The sequence below is a fragment of the Poecilia mexicana genome, unplaced genomic scaffold, assembly GCF_051168715.1.
Source record: "Poecilia mexicana isolate PSO_F unplaced genomic scaffold, ASM5116871v1 scaffold_21, whole genome shotgun sequence".
In the NCBI taxonomy this organism is placed as follows: domain Eukaryota; kingdom Metazoa; phylum Chordata; class Actinopteri; order Cyprinodontiformes; family Poeciliidae; genus Poecilia; species Poecilia mexicana.
In genome coordinates, this window is record NW_028263390.1 from 9,922,119 (window position 1) to 9,944,331 (window position 22,213).

The 22,213-nt window shown below is 40.3% G+C and overlaps 1 protein-coding gene across 1 annotated transcript; it reads right to left on the reverse strand.

Moving 5' to 3' along the window:
* Positions 1–2,393: 2,393 nt before the first annotated feature.
* stum (stum, mechanosensory transduction mediator homolog) lies at positions 2,394–18,775 on the reverse strand. Its single transcript, XM_088001993.1, has 2 exons — positions 17,177–18,775; positions 2,394–3,307 (listed from the first exon to the last, which is right to left on the reverse strand). The coding sequence occupies exons 1-2, from the start codon at positions 17,385–17,387 to the stop codon at positions 3,117–3,119; spliced, it is 402 nt and encodes a 133-aa protein (XP_087858119.1). The 5' UTR covers positions 17,388–18,775; the 3' UTR covers positions 2,394–3,116.
* Positions 18,776–22,213: the final 3,438 nt, after the last annotated feature.

Consider the following 22,213-nt stretch of genomic DNA (forward strand, 5'->3'; position numbering starts at 1 on the left):
TGCTGCGTTCTATGTATCCCTTAATCCAGATATATTACATGAGCTACTGAAAGCATTAACAGGAACACAACTCTAGTTTGCCGGATCAATGGCTGAAGAGGGAGACCGAGACTGAATAGAAATGAAGATAAGCAACAGAGGCAGAGGAAGAAAGAATGTGGAGAGATCAAATAGAAACAATTTTCAGATAGGGATGGAAAAGGATCAGTAGGGGAAAATAACACCGAAATCATTACATACATGAAGAGAGAGAGAACATGAAAAGAGATATGGAGGCTGATCAAGAGAACAGGAAAACTGATAAAAATCCAATATTTCCGATTGAATTGCTGGAGGCAAAATAAAAAAAGGAGTGCAGCTGAAAGAGAGCACCAACTCCCAAAGCCGCAGAGACTTGTGCTGTAATATTGATCTGACAATTAATCCTCTACCCAAACATGCGTAAACGAGTTCAGCTCGAAAAGCCCTGCTAACCAGAAAACACAACAGAAATACCCAGCAGCGCTGCTGCTGCAGCCAGCAGAAAGCAGAAATTTCAGCAGCGACGGTCGAGGAAGACAAGAACCCGGAGGCCTGAAAACCAGTCGGGATCTGTGCACAAAAACACACCGGGGGGGTGCTGGCTCTAAACAGACACTCAACGTTCACAGCACTGCGAACACACACACACACACACACACACACCGTCTTCCGGGCTTGTGTGTGTGAGCTGATGCGCTTTGATCGCACACAGGCAGGAACCTCCTCACATGTGCACACTCATGCATGCTCACAAAGGAGGCAGTTCTGCACTAATTTGAAGGCTGCCTCGGCTCACTGGGGGGGATAGAGACTCGTTCTGTGTGCTGCAGCCAGTTCAGGCGTCACTCCTGAAGAAGAAGAAGAATACATTTCATGACAGAGAAGAAGGAGGTGAAATTTGCCCACCTTCCCATCTCTGTTCGACATGCTCTTGCATCTGATGTTTATAAATAATGCAAGATATCTTGAATACATGTGGGTTTTTAAGTGGATTTATATTATTTTGGTGATATTGCTACCAAAGAACAGGAGTGGTGTAATTCAGATTTTTTATTTATTTTTTGCCGTGGATAAATCCCAGCAATCAAAACAAATATCCATCGCTTCAGTCATAAAAGTGAGCATTTTAATCAGTTAGCACAGGGGTCCCCAAACTTTTTCCTGCGAGGGCCACATAGCTGTTCCTTTCTGTGGTCGGGGGCTCGTCTTAGTTTTTGCAGTAAAAAAAACAAAAAAATTCTTGTGGGGGGAGGGGGGGGGGGAGAGAGAGACGACGACACATTCGCGCCTTTGGATAGATTTTTACCCACAATGCAAATGGAAAAAACCGTGAGTGAAACGGTGACTGACGAGTATATATTCCATTGAGGGAAAGTTTCACATTTGCTCAAAAGCCCCCTGGTGGTTGAAGAAAAATCCACATATAAACCGGAAAATACAATATATGAAAAAAATCACTTAATGCTCTCTGGTATGAGCAGGCGGGCCGGATCCGGCATTGTTCAGGGGGCCGTACCAAATGACGTGGCGGGCCGGATCCGGCCCGCGGGCCGTAGTTTGGGGACCCCTGAGTTAGCATGTTGTTTTCTATTCATTTTAGCATTTTTGAATTACTTGCGATTCCTATTTTTTTCCAGTACGACTCCTTCTTGCTTAAAAAAGTGGGTTTATCTTTCCAGCTACAATAGCATCATTTATAATCTCGACCTCATTAGAAAGCTGAACCACGTGAGATGATTACAGAGTGAAGATATGTGTTACTGTGTCGCAGTGGAGTAACCCGGAAACCATATTGCTCAAAATCAAAACCGCTGACGTAAACACAGCCCGTCTACGAACCTGTAGAGGAATATTCACAAAGAAACGGCTCGAGTCTGGATGCTATTCTTCTCAAATAACATTGTTTTCAGCTCATTTTGGTTGCTCAATCTAAAGGTTTTTTTCCTTGTAAAGACGTGAAGTTTGACCCTAAGCACAAGGCAGCAGCTCATCGCCACGTCAGATCAGCATACGTCGTCAGATAGTCACACGCTTAGCTCAGACATGTATACGCAGTCATTACCATATGATTTTTATTTAATTAGCAACATAGAATCATGACGTAGATCATCATACACTTTGTTATTAACAGCTGTATGGCATCCTGACTTAGCGCTTAAGTAGGTTAATGAGTTTTACACGGGCCTGTGTTGTAGTTGACTGCAGCTGCAGCCAGACCTGCTTTAAATACACTTTGAAACCACGACAACGCATGTATATTTATCTAGTTATCATATTATATAATATAAACAATTTAATGACTTATTTTCGTCATAACTTCTTGCGTAAACTGAACTGACAACTCCACTGACGGTCGGACTTCTTAATGCGCATGCGCGGGCATGCGTACTCACTGCATGTATGCTATCCTGATCATAGACATTAATACGTATTTATGTCTATGATCCTGATAGCGTATGGCTATCTGATAGAACACCGTCAAGCAGTCAGATTCAAGAAAATGGAGACGTGATGCCTGCATATATCTGAAAAGCTTGCATGATCCAGAGGGAAGTAAATCCCAAAATAGCACACCATGACAGGAGCGTGTACCCTTCACTCTAAAACTCTCTGTCACCTTCATCACCTTCACCAGCTCCCCTGATATGGAGGGGCTTCAGGTGAGAATATTAGAAACTGTTGCATTTAGTTAAACAAATGAGTTTGAATAAGGGTAGACCTAAGTAGAATGCATTGGCCTTTTTTGTGCTTTTGTTACGAATTTAACCGAATTGCAAAAATAAAAAAAATGTATAATTGATCCTTTTCAGACGGATCATTTTCAGACTGGCATATGCTGGGCGTACTGACTGTGAAACAGGAAAAGCATGAAAACAAAGCACCAATCTAAAACCTAGCTAGTGTTAGAAATGCTAAACGTTTTGGATAAGGAGGACGTAGGAGGGCACAAACCACCAAATCAGCTCCCGAGTCAACATTTTACCTAAAAGGAAAACATGTTTAACTTATTAGAAAAAAAAAAGGAAAAGTTGACACTAAAATCACTCAAAGGGAAACTGTAGAAGAGAGAGGGAGCAGAGGGCAGATAAATACAGCTACTGACTCGCCAGGATGACCATGTCCATCCCCCAGAAGATGCTCATGATCCATCCGACCATTATGACGGCTGTCAGGATCTGGATGAGGGCAGCCGCCATGTTGAGCCAGAACACGCAGCACACGCCTCTCTCTGAGATCAGCTCGCTGCGTGCGCCGCACAGCACGGTGAACGCAGAGACGAAGGTTCCTGCGACAGAAACAAAGACAAAATCCTAAGCTGCACAGTTTAAAAAAATAAATAAAAATAAAATAAAAGAACAACAAAAAACGAAGGTAGTAACAGCTGCGATGTCGCCGAAGCAGCCTCACTTATCACTGCCCTGTATTTGGCTCTGTGATATTTGTAGACTGGCGTGATTAAGGGCTTTTTAAAGTAGTTTTCCACTCTGGTTCATCTCCGGTGAGTTATATCAAACAACTGTCTTCCCTGGGAAATAGACCAGAGCACTCTGATGAAAACAATTCACGAGTTAATGTGAAGTGAAACTCACAGCAGCGCCTGGAGCTGCTCAGGAAGTCTTCTCTATACTCAGCATAATTACTACAGGATTAAAAAAACAACAACAAAAAAACAATAAGCAATGGAAATGTAATTAGTTTTTTTAAAAAACATTTGGAGTATGATCTAATGTGTTAGCATTCATCTTCTTGACACAAATTTCAGATTTATGAAGTTCATAAAATTTCAAGGATATCTCACAGTCCCCCGACTCTTCTGACTCCGAGCTATGAGACAAGATCACCACACACACACGCACGCACACGCACACACACACACACACACACACGCACACACACACACACACACACACACACACACACACACACACACACAAGTTAATGCAATCACACAGAGCACTTTGTTTGAGGCTGCTGCACTTCTGCTTAGAGTAAGAAGCCTTGTAAAAGTATTTATACCCCTTAGACTTGGTCTGGTTATAAACACAAAGTTCAAAGTGCTTCATTGGGTTTTTGTGTGATAGACCAATTCATATTAAAATGATTTTCATGGTTTTCCTCAGATTCATCTGGAATGGCAGCGTCATGCTGCGCGAATGAACGTCTTCAGCAGGTAAAGAGAAGCCGATCAGAGCTGATGGGAGGATGGACTGAACAAATACCGGACAGTCCTGGACCAGAACCTGTTGAAGGCTGTAAAAACCCTGAGGCTGGGGCAGAGCTTCAACTTCTGCGAGGACCGAACATGGTTAAAATTAAAGCACAGTCGTCTCAGAATGGCCTAGTCAAAGTCTAAACTTAACTCATGTCGGTAAGACTTCAAAAATAACATTTGGACACATCATGAATCAGTGGGACTGAGTCCGAGCTGCTATGCAAAGAACAATGTGGAAATACTTCAGTGTCCACTTGTTTAAAGCTAGTGGAGACGTTTATAAAAAGCCTGACTGGAAGACTGAATACAAATAAACCACTCCTTTCTAATATTTCGAGAAATTGTAAAATCTACATATTTTTCATCCTCAGGATGATGGTATATTGTGTAAAATACATAGAAGTCTGTGGCTGAAACTAGATAAAATTAAAAGAAAAAGTTTAGGACGTCTGCATATTTAAAAGAAACTCTACACAGACCCCAGTTAAAACTGTGTAAACATAGAGGGATTGCAGACCAAGTCACCACGTATACTGCATTGATTACAAACCACTGGTAGATAAGCACCCAGCTTTAACTGTGATTTTTACATCCACTCAGCTCGCAGCCGCTGTGGCATCGTGTCTCCATTCCCTGGAAGCCTGCAGCCATATTAACCCACCATTGACTGCATGAGCTGAAATAAGGGATCATCTCTCTGGACAATTGTCGTTTTCCTGAATGCACCATCACTCCTCACCCAGAGCACCTCGGCACATTTATCGCTGCCGCAAACGTTCTGTGCGAACGCGTGTCACGCTGTCTGCACACAAGCCACATTGTTGTATCGCTGTGTTTCCATGACAACACATGCTCACGAACAGCATTGTCCGCGCATAAAGGCATGACTGTTGCTCTTTTGATACGAAGTTAATGGATGATTCTTGGGCTGCCTCTGTGCTTTTCTTTTGGATTATCTCGCCAGCAACGAACTGCATTGGATTTGGCCTTCTTGTGTATATTTGTCCATTTATAGTCATGAATGGGGTTCAGACTAAGCTGGCACAGCAGTCAGACGTCTTAGATTACAAACATCTGACACAGTTTTAGTGTAAACTGTGTTAAACTGCTGAACACTGGGTTTTCTGATAAACAATCTGTGGCATAAAAAACAGTTTTTCCCATATATATTCTTACATACTTGTGTGTACTTTATGTATTCGAGGTGTTTTCTTGGTACTTTTTCCATTGGAGCAGGTTGGTTAAGATAATTTTTTCCCTTTGTAAAGAAAATCCTAATTGGGTTGGGTCATCTTTGCCTGGATGATCTTAAACGGTGTGATAAAATAAACACACAAAAGTAGAAATCCAAGTGGTTCGATGTATCATTTCTTCTTAGAAGTGCCGCACCAATCGGCTGACAGCCTGTCAGCGTGCTGTCTGGACTTTTACTGCTTAGAACAGGGTGGCTTATGTTAATAAAAACTAATTTATGGATGACTTTACTGAAACGTCAGTAGATGTGGCCACCGTTTCCTACTTGAGTGACAACCTACGATGCTGCGATGTTGCTACGCATTCGTCTGCATTTAAAGTGGGAAGAGACAATCTCAGAAAACCTTGTGATGTTATTGTTAAATTGTGACAACAACATCAGCGTCAGATGTGATAAATCCACATTTAATTCACTCCTCTGTCTCTCGGCTGTCTTTCTGTAGCTTTTTAGCTTTTATTGTCTTGAAAACTGTCTCGTGTGCCAGGTGTGAACATACAGTGAGACTCCACTCTTTCTAATTAGTTGACAACACAGGAACACCCTTACCCAGAAACACTGCATTTTAAAGAGTCCTGTCTTATTAACACTACATGCCCTGATATGTTGGATATTGGATTGGCCAACTCAGGTTTCAGTCTTGTACACACAGGCATGGTGTGATGTGAACACACAAATGTATAAGTGTGCTTCTGTGTGTTTGTGTTTTTTTTGTGTGTGTGTGTGTGTGTGTGTGTGTGTCACAAATAGGAGCCTCAAAACCATAAAGAAGAAAAACATTGTAAAATTTTTTAAAACCGATGATCAGACGTCGTCTTTTTGCGAGGCTGAAAACATTTTTTTTTTCCCCAGAAAATGTTGTTTGTTCAAGGAATTATTTACAATTTTCAGGATAAAAACTATTATGTGGATAAGTTTTCATGTGGAACACCTTAGTAGGTCTGAATTTAAATCTGTCCTTTTGTATCTGAATAAACCACTACCCATACTGAGTCCAAACTCGCTGGTACGCTCAAGTTGTGGTTACGACATTAGCCACAATTTATCTTGTGAGAATTGTACCAATTCTTAAAAGATTCATATTGTTAATCTGCATTCTAAGTTCAGATGATCAGCTTTAACTAAAAAAATACAGAAGTAATAAATAAAAACAAAGATTTCTTAAAGAAAACATGCGGTACATGTAGCACATCCCTATGAGAAGTCTGGGTATTACAATTGCGAATCAACAATTTCCATTTATTTATTCATATAATCACATTTAGTCATACATAATTAGTGCTTTTCTCCAAAAGAATTACTGTTCTGTGGTTTTCCAAGTTCCTGATTTGAATTCAGGACTGTATCAGAAGACGTTTACTAAAAATGCAAATCTGCTGCACTTTGTGAGTTTGTTGATCAAAAACATTAAGGAACAAGACATCCTGTTTGTCCGAGGTTAGCAATTCAACAGGAATTATGCAGGTGTACTTTAGTTAGATGTATTTGGTGAAAAATACTTGTAAACAAACGTGATCTCAGCAGTTTAGATTGCTAATCAATGTTTTTTTGTTTAAGCACGGAAAGCTCTTTTTTTAATGGTAAGCTAAAAGGAAAGGAAAGAAAATGACTTCATGTTTGTAGGCAGAATCATAAAATCTTTGACCGTTTTATTTATTTTTTTATAAATTGAAGCAAATTATTGATCTCATATTTGAAAAATAGCTTTAATATAAAGTTGCACCACCATATTCAAAATAACAAACAGTCCATGCGACTCTTTTCTCGAAGTCAAATCAACATCTCCATTCAGACAATCAACTGATGTCTGGCCGTCGCCTCTTCAAGCTTTTCTGTCTTCCTTCTTTTTGCAAAATCTGAAGTGATTCCTGCAAACGCTGACAGCCACACTGGAAGTGCCAGTGGGCGTCATGGGCATCGCAACTTTGGTCCTTTCCTCCCTGCAAGCTTCGGTTCTCGTCACTTCGGAGGAATTCAAATACCAGGAGGGGAAAAGCCGAACAGGTGGAAGGAAGGAGGCGCGAGCGCGGCGCGGCCCGGCTGCCAGCTGAATGTTGCTCGTTGGAAATAAGGAAATGCCACAGATCGATCCTGTTCGAGTTAGTTTGATCGCAGATCATTTCTGTGTTTCATTTGAAGCTAGATAAGCAAATAGGGCAGATGCATCAGTCTTTTAAATGAGTGCAGTGAAATCATACCTCACGCTTTCACCCTTAAATCGCTAAAAGACGTGGGAAAAACACCCCTTGACCTCTTGCATTTGAAGGGCTCAATCTTTCACCTGCGACTCACTTCAAAGCCTCTCACATAAAAGAGCAGCAGGAACACAAAACCGCTCAGATCGGATCTTCGGGTCGCCGAGGCCTCGCCCACCAACAGATGCTCTGGCTGCCTGGCGGAGCCGCCCACTTTCAGACGTGACTGACAGCAAGCTGCATGGTTACGCATCACTTCCATCTGAGCTTTGGCATGCACAACAGGATTTATACGGTCTGGCTACTTTCACTTTTTCCTGTCTGGTTTCCAACTTCTGCTCACTCTGTCAGGTACTGATAACACGTGTCGCCTGGCGTTAACGTGTTTATCATCTATTATGTCCACTAGGCAAAGGGAGTCGTGAGTAAAAGCCTTTTCTGTTTTCTTGGTATCTAAAATCGGACATATTGCCTATAGAATTTATTTATTTTTTAGCTATTTCTTTCTCGTCTTTATAAATACAAAAAAGTCAATAAACAAGAAGAATTTTCTCAGCAGTTACTTTGAGACCGGCTCATGGCCACTGGATTATTTTTTTTTTTTTTAAGCCAGAAATAGCTTCATGTTGAGGCCTAAGACAACATAACAGGAGCAGGCTAACAAAACAGGAATGCTGCACATTTGAGTGTGTTGCCATGAAAACAAAAATAATGATATTAATGATTGAATTTGCTGCCATGGTGATAAATCAGCACATTAGAGATGGAGGTCAGATCTTGAAACAGAGACTCTAAAGGTTGACATAAATTAAGTTTCAAACTCATGCTGCTATTTTACACGTATCTTTCACGTTCACTTTCTCGGATTAGCGTATATACTTTTTCAACTTGATTGCGGGGACAACTTACGGGGAAATTTACAAAGCAGTATATCTTGTAGAAACTCATCATGACAAAAAAGGATCCACAAACCAAGGGGAAAGGGTAATTGTGCAAATGTGGCAGAAGTAAATTCATCCATCCATCCATTTTCTGTACACCCTTGTCCCTTAGTGAGGGCGGGAGAGAAGTAAATTCAAACATACAGAATATAAACCAATATGGCAACACCTTACTAGCAATAACAAACAGAGAAATGAGATGAGACCTGCTGAGCATAAATAAACTGGAACATGATCGAAACACCAACAAAAATCTAAATCCTTAAGGATCCTACAAGTTAAAGAGATATACATACATTTGGTTCAAGTAAAAAGTTTTGTAAATTGTCTCCTTAATGAATATTGCAACCTTTTCTGATGCATCCTCACTTCACCTTCAATATAATAAATGCTCACAAGGGATCAATTTGAAATCAAAATATTTGTGCATTAATTGCATTAGTTCTGCTCCAGGCAGAAACCTCTGGCTTATATTCACAAACCATGTATTTGAATGTATTTTGTTTTGACCGAAAGACTGCTAAACTTTTAAGTTATTTAGTTATGATTTCTTTATTATCTGTTCCCACTTCTTCCTATTTCAAATCGCTCTTCAACTGCGTAGGGAAGTACAGTGGATGAAACGTTTTAAGAATGGTTTTTCCTTTTAGAAAAAAAAAAAAGTCTTTCATAACCAGCGAGGCGAACGTGACGGATGACGTTCAATAATCTACACCAAACTCGAGAAAGCAGCACTAATTTGCTTCAACAGGCTTTTCCTCTGCCTCCCCAGCGCTTCACCAACGCCTCCTCAACTCAGAACAAACCCTTTACCGTCTGCGACACAACCAAGCTGCCACTTGGTGACAATAGTTAGTTACTAGCTTTGCTTCGTTTTGCTCTTTCTCTCTCTGTCCCTATATCTGTTGTGTTGCAAAAAAAAAAAAAGAAAAGAAAAGAAAATTGCTGTATTTCCTAGGCAAAAGACAGTGACAGGTTGTGTGAAACTGGTGCTGCTTGTATGAAATAGAGAAACACAGCATGCTTGAGTTGTTGCGCAATCCTTTGCAATGCCTGAATTAGACTGTGTTGTGAAAATGGCTTATCTTGTGTGATATCTTTTAAACTTAAACTCAACATTGATAGACTCCAAAGAAAATCTCCCATATTTTTCCTCCAGAGGGATCTCCTTCCCGCCTGTGCTCTTAGCTCCTTTTGTATGTAGCATGTAGGAAAATTGTGAGAGTTTGAATGTGTGCGCCTAGATATTAGCCAGACTTATTACTATAATTACACAGAGAGCTCTACAAGGCACCCACTGCCAGTGTGGGAGGCTAATGACAGAGTGTGAGCGTGTCAAGGACAAAAAGAGAAGAAGACTTAAAGGGAGAGGAACACGACAAAGACATAAGGAATCTAAACTTATTTCCAAAGGGGGAATTTTCTTTTAGGTAACTTGCAATTGTGCAGGTAAAACAGTTGGTGTTTTTCTTTATGTATGGAGTGCAAGTTCACCAAATCTGTTACGAGGTCTTATACAACTACTCAACATGTTGCTGCAAAAGCAAACTCAGTTTATTTGGAAAAATCTGTCAGCTCTCTGCTTGTGTGCATGATTGACACAGAAGGGTCATTTCAGAGAGAGAACAGCACCAACTTCCCACAGTGTGAGCGCAAACTCTGTCATGGTGAAATGTCAACATGAGTCAGTGCATCAATGCACATGACATCAGTCACACACACACACACACGTGCACGCATGGATGCAAAGACATGTGACTTTGCATCCATGCAAAGTCACATATCAGGTAAATAGTGACCAATTTACCTGATGTCACTATGGTATTAGAAAGAGCAATGGGAAGGTTCTGTCCAGATAAATCTCAGCAGAGCTTGTTGTTCAGCTTACATTTCCAATCCTACCAGTTTGTGTAATATCCACTATTCGTTATGTCTGCTGATTGAAAGGACACTCTGTGGATCTGGTAAGGTAAACCTGTAGCTGCCTGAGCGTCACGTCATTAAAAGTCTGATGTCGGAACAAAAAGCTGCCTTAAGCCTCCTGCTAAATAAAGAACTCCTGCTGTGCAAGTTGCATGTTTTTCCACTAATTGGGCGCTGATGTTGCAGCAGGTTATTTTGCTGTGGGAATGTATTTTTCTCCTCTTCATACAAGCCAAACACAATAGGTGACAATCTAGAAAAACACAAAAGAGAATGTGAAAGCTCCCTCTCTTTTCCGTTTAGGTTGTCACATCTCAAACTCGATCTTGATTCTAAAACCACAGCCTGAAAAATTAAGACAATAAGAGCTATTAGACGCTGTGATTAAGTGCCTCTCTAAAACTCAGAACCTGCTTGCTTGAAATAAACTAATTCAACATGTTTCTTGATCTCAGCCGTGCCGCCGATATTGAGCTAATCAGCACACGGTAAAAATAGCTGAACATTTGTCATTTGATGGCCACTCCCGAGGTGACAAAGAAATGCAAGAGCAGACGGTTTAAAATAACCCCGAGGAGCCGCGCAGCTTGATGCTGATTGGTTCATTTCTGATCTGGTTCAAAGGATTGGGCTTTTAGGGATCCAACATACTCAGTCAAATTCTTAAATCCAAGTCCTCTGTTCATCGAGAGAGACAGCATGGTTTGGTCTAAGAAGGCTGGCTCAAGCACATGGCTCTAATTACAAGAAAAACTGAATTGGAGGTGGGGTGCTGGGGTTCTGGAGCTAATGAGTGACATCAACACTACCCTGTCCCATCCCACCCTCCATACACAAAGACACACACACAGCGGAGGGATGATTTAATGTTATTGGAGATTAACAGTCCGAATATGAGCTGTTAACCACACCACTCATGTTTGACATCAGCTGAACCCACTTCAGCTGCCAACGTGAAGTCGATTTAAGACCCGTAATTAATTTACTTTTCATCAACTTTCCCTTCAAAAATGTCTCAATTGCTTCCGGGAAATTACGGCTTAGACGGCAACAAGCGAGAGCAAGCGGTCGTTCTCCTCCCCCAGAAGCCAACGTGAAGTGATTGATACGCACAGATGGGTTCCTGTTGAGCAGCGTATCCCCTGCGTTGCAACGCCTAGCATAGCACCTGCTAGACCGAAAATAAACACTTTCAAATTCTCCACGAAGAAGCAAAGACTCCTAAGCCAAACACACACACACACACACGCACGCGCACACACACACACACACACGCACACGCACACACACACACACACACACACACACACACGAGTTCTAGCCTGTTAATGCCTCAGGATTCAATTAACAGAGAACGAAAGCGTAATCGTCAACTCAGAAACACTTGTTAATTCTGACCAGAGCGAGAGTCTCTGCTCGGCTTTGTTGTCGGTTATTAATGTGTTAAAAACTGTGCTAATAACCGTGTTAATTTCTGTCCTCTGCTGCTTCCTGTTTTCGGAGCAGAAGAGAGGCAGCTGAATGAGAGTTAAATCAATCACCAAGACTCCTGTTGTGTAATATCTATCATATCAACAAGAGGGAAACACTGGGGACTGTTGCCTGTTTGGGTTTCTCAGAAATTTGATATTCGGTTCCATTTCCACAAAAACATTCGGGAAATAATCTGTTTATCTAATTTTCCCATATTATTATTTTTTTTAACTGTCATTCGCTGAGAGGGATATTGAATCAGTTTGCAAAGAATGTTGATTATTTATCAAAGATGAAGTAAGGATGTGATAATTAACTGGATTATGTGTATTGAAAGTATGTTTTGATAATAACATCTGCCTCCTTCTTACGTTGGTCAAAGAAATCTGCTTTGTTTCCTGACAGTTCATGGAAAAGGTACCAGTTTTGTTCCCGCACCAAGTTAGGGGCAGAACTGCTCTAGAGGAAGAATGGGATAATCCTTGGAACAGAGCGTTCGCTTTTATTACTAAAGAGGACAGGGCAGGCCGCTTATAAAGAGTCAGGGATAACAAGGCACAGAGGAAAAGAATGTAGAGTTGAGTAAACTGGGAAACATCACAACAAAAAACAAAATGACCATAAAAGAAATTGCTAATATTTTCATGATGTGCGAAAGCAGTGTTTCTAATCTGCTGCATGCAAGTCTGGATAAGAGGGAGAAGCTGGTAAGAACCAAAACATGGAGACGCTATGGGGCAGGAAACTCAACACAGAGCAGAAGTTCAAGATGGTAGAAATCTGACTAATAGATAAATGAGATTATTTTCAAAAGGGGAAAAAAATACTGGGAGCAATATTAGGAACTACTTTGCAAAACACAAGTCTGCACTTCATGCAGCTGAAGCAGATTTACGAGTCTGTATAAAAATACTAATAACACATTTTAATCAGTTAAAGACAATAAATCAGGTTGAATCTTTTTGGTTTTATGTTATATAGAATAACCAAATTATTTCATTTTTTTCCCTCTGAGAATCAAAATCGGGAAGGAGTCAGAAATTAAAATGAACTAAGACGATTACACCTTTAAACAACTCTAGGTGAAGCCTAGATGATGACGTCATGGCTTTGCGAGCTTCTCATGGGGGCAAACACTTTTTAAAAACAGCACCTCAAACACACTACCTCTGTTCCCATCATGTAAAAAAATCAGAATAAACTAGGTAGGATATTAAGAAAACGACTTCGACACGTCTTAATCGTCTGTGAGTACCACTTCTAGATATCTGAAGGCGCCCCATTCATCTGTTCAAATAATTATATGGACGAGAATGTCCAGTAATTACACTCTTCAGAAAAAGGTGGATTTTTGTCTGTGTCTCGAGGATGAAATGTTCTTGTGAAAAATTGGAATATCAATCCAAGAGCTAAAGGACAAGACCTTCTGAAGATGCTGGTTGAAACTGTGTCACTCGGTGAGGAAGAAGTCGTTGCTCCAAAGGCAAAATGAAAATTTGGCTTGGAGTTTGCACGTCCATGCAGAGACAAAGTTCTTCATTTTTGAAGATATGCCAAGTTTGTGGTCTGATGAAACTGACCTTGAAGAGTTTGATCGCAATGACCATTGTTACACTTCACAAAACAGATAGCATGACGAGGGACAACATCCTGTGGGAATATTGAAGCAGCATCTTAATGGAAGTTAAGGCATGCCAAGTAATTAGTTACAATGTGGCTTACGGACAATAACACCGACGTTTTAAGAGTAGCCCACACAGCAGCCCTGAATCCTACAGAAGATTTACGGGCAGAGCTATAAGTGTGTGTCCAAACCTGACTCATTTACTGCTGCTCTGTTGGGAGGAATTGAAAGAAGCTTAGAATAACACTAAATGCTACATAAATGAATTTATACTTCATAATTTAAATCAGGTTTTTGAAAAAAAAAGCATAAATATTCCCTTATTATTCTTGCATTTAGTAAATGGAAATAATTTCAGAAATCCTCACTTATCTATTACCAGAATGTTTTGCTTAATTAAAAGACCGTGAGGAAACAAGGTGTGAATTTTTATCCTGTGTTTCTGGTTCAGCTGTTCTGCACCCCCATAATTTTAAACGGTTCACATCCCTCATAATTAATTTTCTTTTAATTAGTAACCTCTAGATACATTTGATTATTTTTATTTTTTTGACGTATGAGTGACCTTAAAACTGCAGCCTGTGTTTTCCACAAAACAATACCAGCGTCCCGGATGCTGTGCCACAAATTTATCCTAATTTGTTGCACCTGTGCATGAATTCCTGCAGGGGGTGGCGACCGGCTCCGGTTATCATCCAAACTTAATCACACTCTTCCATTATGATGATGATGATGATGATTATTATTATTATTATTATTATTATTTTGGCCTCAAATTGGATAGAGAACGATACGCTGTTTTCAGTCAAAGTCAATTAGAGCCAAACGGCCATGACACATATACACACAAGCACACACACGCGCGTGCACGCAATTTTAGTCATCGTTGTCATGGCAACTAGCCCCAGCTATTCAATGAAATGTCAAAGCATTCAGGCAACAAAAAAAGAAAAAAAAAGAAACCCTGCACGCACACACACTCACTGTGTGAGCAAGAAGCTTCAGACACACCGAGGTGAAGCGTCGCCTTGATGCCTTCAGACGGCATCTGGGAGAGAGTCAGACGGTATTTATGTCAAAAAGTGACTTTCAGAGCAGATTGAGAATTATAAAAGGAAAAAAAGAACAGTTTATTAAAGCTGAATAATATTCAGTGAAAACAGACAAATATGATGCCAAGAAAAATTCTCAGTTTTTTTCTCCATTCTCTATTTTTTTTTTCTGAATAACTGCTTCAAAGTAAGAAAAAAAAAAAAAAAAAAAAAGTAATTTTAGGGGGTCAGAGGGGAGGGGTTGTTACAAATTTCTTATAAAGGAATTATTCTAGCTCACCAAGCTTTGCTCTAAACAAAATGTGGACCAACACATCAGTGAGGATGATGCCACCTGCTGAGACCGTGCATATATTTGTTTGTGGGTCATTAGGGGCCAGATGTTGCTGCGTGTGACGTGACACAGAAAGCAGAGTGACGGATGAAGGATCAGGCGGACTTCAGAGAGCACAAAGGGTCCATTCTGTTTCATTCATACCAAGTGAATCAGACTGACTGCATTATGGAGTCTTAATGTTTCACACAACAGACAACAATAATTGATTTTCATTATTTGTTGTTATATCGTTGTTAAAGCCTGTTGCAAATTTTTCTAATTTTTCACGCCTGGTTTCTGTTGAATCATGCTATAAGCAGCATGAAAGGCATAAAAAGACACCTACTTGACCTGATGTTTTCTATTATTACTTATTTCCATTGGCCTGAAAATGGTGGAAATGAAGTAGTGATAAATAAACAGTGAGAAACATAAAGAGAAAAATAATTTCATGTAAATATTCCACAAAAGTGTTAAATTATAAAAATGGAAACAATTGTCTGCTAGCCTGCCAGTCGGCAGTTGCAGAGTAAAACTCACAGCGTTGCATGGGCTAGTGACTAATCTGGATTAAGAGTCTGATAAAGAGTTAATTCCTCCAAACAGTGCCAAAGTTTGTTGTCTTGATAACAAATGATGAGTCTGCCTACGCTAATGTCGCCCACACTTGACTTGATTTATCCATCCACTGTGAGAATATCGCTGCCATAATGATGACACCAGTGACATTTCTGCTTCGCCCAGATTGTGACACTTTCTAGTTGCAGCGCATTAACACCTGGCAAAGTCAGTTGTGTTTTCAAACACCTTACACTTTTCAAGAGGTGTGAAAAAGAGCTCTTGCTGCCTTTATCTGCCTTTTCTTACAGGTGTTTCACAGAGATAGAAGCACTCTGGCAAGTTTTTGAACTTGCAAGTCAGGAGTCAAAGGGGAACTTGTGAGAGCATCGTCCAATATGTCTAATGTCCTGGTTTCACAAATATAAAATATGAAGTATTCTAGCTGCAAAAAAGAGTACATTTTGGATCATTTGGATAATTACCCAGGTCTCAACCACTCTAAAAAGGTTTTTTTTTTTCAGATGTGATTAATAATAGAGGTCATACATTTCCATTAGCACTCAAGTATTCAACTTGTGGCATAGACTAATGTGTATAAAGGAAAAGTTTTATGAGTGCCGTTATAATTTCAGTCTAAACCTGATTAGACTTTTACCTAAACGCTTACTTTTTTTTTCTTGTTACAACAGACATTGTTCTGTTTAAGAGTGAATGCCCACTTTATGTAGAATTAAGGTTGATGTGATACAGAGGGCGTTTTCACTTAAGATAGTTTGGTAGACTCGGTTCGACTGTGGACCAGAACTGCTACGTTAGTTGTATTTTCAGCTGATGCAGTTCTCTTTCACAATCCAAACTCTTTGAAAAAGCTGTTCACCTCCTGGCCTGTGGTGGCGCTGCACCAAGAACTAATGAAAGAATCGACATGGAAACCTCTGAACAAGACATGAACGCAACTTCCTTCTTGCACAATATAAACAAAAATGGAGAGACATTGGATTTCAGCAGTTGTAGGATTTCTCTTTTGTTTTAGGTAAATGAGCCATTTACCCAAAACGAGTCTAGAGCTAACGCTAGACTCACACATTTGTTTTGGTTGAGTTTACCCAGAAAACTCTGCACTATAATTCGCTTCCTGCTTTTGGACTAGTGGCACGTTGATGCATACCTCCCCAAACAAACTCGATTTCAAATAAAGCAGACTAACCAGGCCTGGTGTGAACGCAGCCGTAGTCAGGTGACAGGAAGAAGCTGGAATCAAACCTACAACCTTCCAATTGCAAGACAACTACCCACTGAGCCACAGTTGATCCGGAGGCTATAACTACGTGGTCTACGGGTGTAACCAGATAGTTTATAGGCACGGACATAAAGTCTATGCTCTTAACCCCAGGGTTTATGGTAAACCATAGAGTTTATAAGTGTAACCACACAATGTTACACATACAATCTTACTGGCTGTACACATAAACAACGACATCACATGCATGATACCTTCATTCAGTCATTGCAGTGGCAAACAATGATCAACTTCAGCTTTGGCGCTAACTCTTGTAGCGTTAATTTCAGACAGCAGTAGAACAGAAAAAGCGATTTTGAACTCACCAAGCCCAGGTATGAAGGTGTTTAGGAAAAGACAAATGACAGCCACGGGGAAAGGCATTGTGGGTATTGCAGCCCGGAGAGGTCCCTTCTTCTCCCGAACCTCCACCACCACTCCTCCACCAGCCAAGGGGGCCCCAGCCATGGTTTTGGTCCCTAGACTGTCCTCTGTTTTAAGGCGCCCCTGCTCTGTTCCTCCTTCTTTCTGAGCCATCTGTCTTCCCTTCTTTTTCTCTCTTTCACCCAGATGCTAAAATTGTAAATATCTGCGCAAAGCTTTACAACAGCAGCGTGGCAAATATGTGGGAAAATTCAGCTGAAGTCTAAAAACTGTGCATTGACAAGAAGTTCAGTTTACACAGGATCAACTTCAAATTCAACAGCTCACGTGAACAGCTGTCTTTTCAAAGCTTCATAAATAAAAGCATAAATTAGTTGCCCAAAAGCATTTAGAATGTAAAGTACAGGGTTAATGCTTTCCTGAGATTTGTTTACTTCCAGTCAACTTGAAAAACATTCAGCACTTTGCCTTAAAGGTTTTGGGGAGTAAAGAAATATCTGTGAAATTCACGTAACCTGCAAAGGAGGTGATGAAATCTCTTTGAAAAGTGACTTTAAAATTATTTCAGTTAGGAAAAAAGAAAAACGTCTTAAAGGAAGAAAGAGTTTCGCTTTAAAACAGCAAAAATATTCCGCGTTAAGCCATCAGAGGTCAGTGAGCTGAGTCCTTGTAAAACATCTTGCAAGATGCTGATCTGAGATAACTCCTCCTCAGATTGTTGGAATGCTTTTAGAAAAATCCTGTTAAATGTGTATAGCCTCTTTCTCTCTCCCTCTCTTTCCTTCTTCTTTCTTTCTTTCTTTCTTTCTTTCTTTCTTTCTTTCTTTCTTTCTTTCTTTCTTTCTTTCTTTCTTTCTTTCTTTCTTTCTTTCTTTCTTTCTGTCTTTCTTTCTGTGAAATCCTTCTGTCTTATCTAAATCCACCTCTCTTACAGAGAGGAAACCATGAATACAGCTCTGCTTATTTTACTACATCTCCTTCTCACTCACTCTCTCTCTCTCCTCTGACTCTGCTCCTCCCTTGTCTTTCCTCCATTTAAAGAAACAGTACACCCATCCAGTGTTTCACATCAGTGAGGTCACATGCAACAAGCAGTTTAGGTGTATCCGGTCGATGAAGCTAATGCACCCATTGTTTTATGTTTTATGCATCTTAATGTTAAAATATTTATATGTTGTTTGTTTATTGGTTCATAGAGACAAGAGAGTTTCTGTCGTGATCCGTGTTTCTGTGTATTTATTTTAAGGTTTTTCTGTGTTCAGTTTCTGTCCTGAGTCTCTGTTGTTTCTGTGTCTCATTCCTTGATTACCCTCCCTGTGTATTTAGTCCCACCTGTTGTCTCTGTCTCTTGTCGGATCCTCGTCGTACGTCATTTGTCTGCTTGCCACCACAGTCGAACTGTAAAGTCCTGTGTTGGTTCAGCTCTCGTTTTCAGTCCTCTCTTTCAGTTGCTACCGGTAATTAGCTGTGTGCTAACTCTCTGCCGTGCCGCCTGTGTCGGACTGTGTTTGAGCTCTCTTTATTAAATTCATCATCATCTTCATCACTACCTGGGTCGTCTGCGTTCATTCTCGCCACCACCAACCGCACCCCATAACAGTTTCCAGAAATAAGTGAAAGATAATGGAAGGGTAGGATGCAAATGCTCTCAGGTTGATCCACATGATCATGAAAATCAATGACCGTAAAAACATATAATGCAACAGGGCTGGTGCTTCTCTCCAGCAACCTTTGAGCGAGAAGCAGACACACCCTGGAGAAATCACCAGTCCGTCACTGGGCAGATCAAACGGTCATACATGCACACACTCGTACCTAAGGACAGTTTGGATTAACTTAACATGGACAGTGGGGGGAAGCCGGAGTACCTGGACAGAGCACATGCATGCACAAGGAAAACATGCAAACGTGAAAAAAAAAAGACCCCAGGCTGGGATTTGAACCCAGGATTTTCATGATGCAAGACAACAGTGGTACCAGCTAAACTTCTGAACAGCCCACAGTTCATACAGTTGTTTGAAATTGTTATACTTATCATTATTAAACCGAATCATTATGTTCTTTTTAAAACAAACAACTGGTCTAAAAAAAGGGGGGTACACACTCCATTACATATCTTAGCTTCACTGAAGCATCATCTGAACTGATTTCAGCATTCAGTTCTTCTTCAGCAGGAATATATCAGCTCCTACAGATTAATAAAGTGCTATTTTGCTGCTACAGTGTCTGACCACACAGAGGAGACACTGAATCTGATCAAACAAGGGATGTTTGGATTTAAGCTCATGGGGGGTGGGGGAGATAGTTGGTATCAGGAGCTGAAGGGGATCTGGTGTGGAAAGTGTGCATGTGATCATAATTTTGTCAGATCCACACGTTGAAAAATGCCAACGTTGGTTTATATCAGCTCAAAATTTCTGGTCTAAACAATGTTTGGTTGGATATGGGGTGCTAGCTAATTATTGACCGGACATAAATTAAAGCAATAGAAAACTTTTTCAAGGCACCCCCAGATATATTTTATATTTTGTGCCGGGTTTGTGCGCTCCCTTTCTAATGCCGCCCTGGGCTGTTGCCCATACGGCCCATATGAGTGATGCAAAATAGAAGCAACAGACAGGAGGATTAAAACTAGTATGGAAGAGAAAAGAAAGAAGATGAGAGATGACAGGACGGTCAGAACAAAGACGAAGAGATGTCCAATGTCAATATCTCAGTAATTATTCATGCATCCGCTCTCCCGCATGTAAGACACATGTCTCCGTTTCTTCACCCTGCATCTCCTTTTAACTCCATGTTCGACTTTCCTTTCGACTCCCCCACTTTTTCACCTCCTCATCTGTCATCCTAAGCTCTATTTAAACACAAGTAGCAGAGAGAGTGGAAATCATCTCAACCCAGGAATTAGTTTCGGGCTTTGTAATAGTGTCTCTGTCCGTCTCATCAGCTTCATCTCCATCCCCCCCTCGCTCTGTTTGGTTTCCAAGCAACCACCAAGCTGTAGGTAATTATACAGAAGATATCGATCTTGAGTTTTTGGTTATCCCTTCTCTTTCTCTCTCTCTCTCTGTTTCTCTTTCTCTCTCCTATAATTTCACTTTGAATCCCACTCTTAATTTTGCTTAATCGCTATAAAATATGGAACATAAAGAGGTTTCGCTCCGTTGTTATGCAAATAAGCACAGGGCTCTAAACTATCTGGACTCAGACTCTGTTCGATTGCCCAGCTAAAGGCTTCCTGCGCTTATTATTACGGGGACGGGCTGGAGAAAGTCAGACAATAATTGCTACATTAAAGTTCTGCTCATAATATTTGTGAAACCAAGATGTGACCACCGTGATTTACAGTGTAGTTACCTTGCAAGCATCATAACAAGCAGTTAATTGAGAGTCCATGCATATGTGTGTGTGTGTGTGTGTGTGTCTGTTTCTGCTATCTCTTTTGACTTCCTCCTTTTACTGCTGAGATCTCACAGACAAACTCCTCCCCATCCCCTGTTTGGTTCACATGAGACCTAATTTATGTTGATCCCATCTGTCAGGAAAAGCTGACATCACGTTCTGGTTATTTTTACATGTGTGCGCCTCAGAAACTGTAGCCGTCACAAACTCCCCCTTTTACCCTTTTTGACTGTGTCTTATGGTTTGACTTGCTGTTTTCTTGCCTCCTTTAAGTCTTCTACTTGCCCACAGCACCACACGAATTCCCTCCTCGAGGGCAATACAGGAGATTGGTCTTCTTTCGGCTTCTGCTATAATGAACATTCATTCTTTTACTCGAACGATGAAGCGGCACAAACCTTCAGGAAAGGCACATATGAAATATGTGCAGTTTTCTCAGTTCAAGTTGCTGAATTACTAAGTCGTTTGACTTCTGTCAAATGAAATAAGCAATAAAATTTAACTTTGCAACAGTAAATTTGACCTGATGAATGTTTTTTTTTTTCTGCAAAGTAAAAGAAGCATTGCAATGTTTTACAAATGTGATTACTGTGTTGTCTTGCTGAAAAACAGGCAGCCTGATTATTGTTTCATGATCCTGCTGAAGAATGATGCTGCAGTCGCCGTATTTCACTGTGGAGATGATGTGTACGGTTAGCTTTTTAGCCACATGAAGTGTTTTGCATGTTTGTGAAAATGTTGAGTTTTAGTCTCGCCTGACCAGAGCACATTCTTCCATTTGCTCTGTGACCCATGGCTTGTGCCAAACCTTTTTCAGCAATAGCTTTTCTTCAAACTAAGTCGTTCTGTGGACAGATTTCCCCGTCTGAGCTGTAGATCCCTGCAGCTCTTCCAGAGTTACCTCTTGGCTGCTTCTGTAATTAATGCTCCATTTGACCTATAAGTTAAAGAAGTTGAGCAACACTTTTTTCATTTTTGAATGACTAAACTTAGACATTGTGTCCAAAGCTTTTTACTTTGTCTGCTTTGTCCTTTGAAAATTATTAATTATTGCCTTCCCATTCAGATCAGATAAAATACCAATACAATACAATGAAGTTTATGGGTGGAATGAGACAAAAAGTAAAAAAAAAAAAAAAAAGAAAAGAAAAGTTAGACATTGAAAACTTGTGATCAATAAGAAGCGCATTATTTTATTAGTAGATTTGTTTATTTAAGCTGCAATTTCTAGAGTTCACACCACAGTGGGATATTAACACGTGTTAGAAAAAGCAAAAAACATTTATTTTCATCAACTGACTTCAGTATTTCAAGCATTAACATTATCAGCTGAAGTAATTTCTGTCACTAAATGACAAATAAAAGAAAATACAATTTCAAAAACTATTTTGCCTGTGGGTTTGCCTGTATTAACTTACAAAATGCTGGATTTGCTAATGGCTAAACTGAATTGAAAAGCAAGTGGAAATTCCCACTTAAGTTACTTTAACCACTAAATATTTCCTGAGTAAGTAACATGATTGGGGACCATTTTACACAGATTTGTTCTTACGCTGCTGACATTTTCCCGACCAACA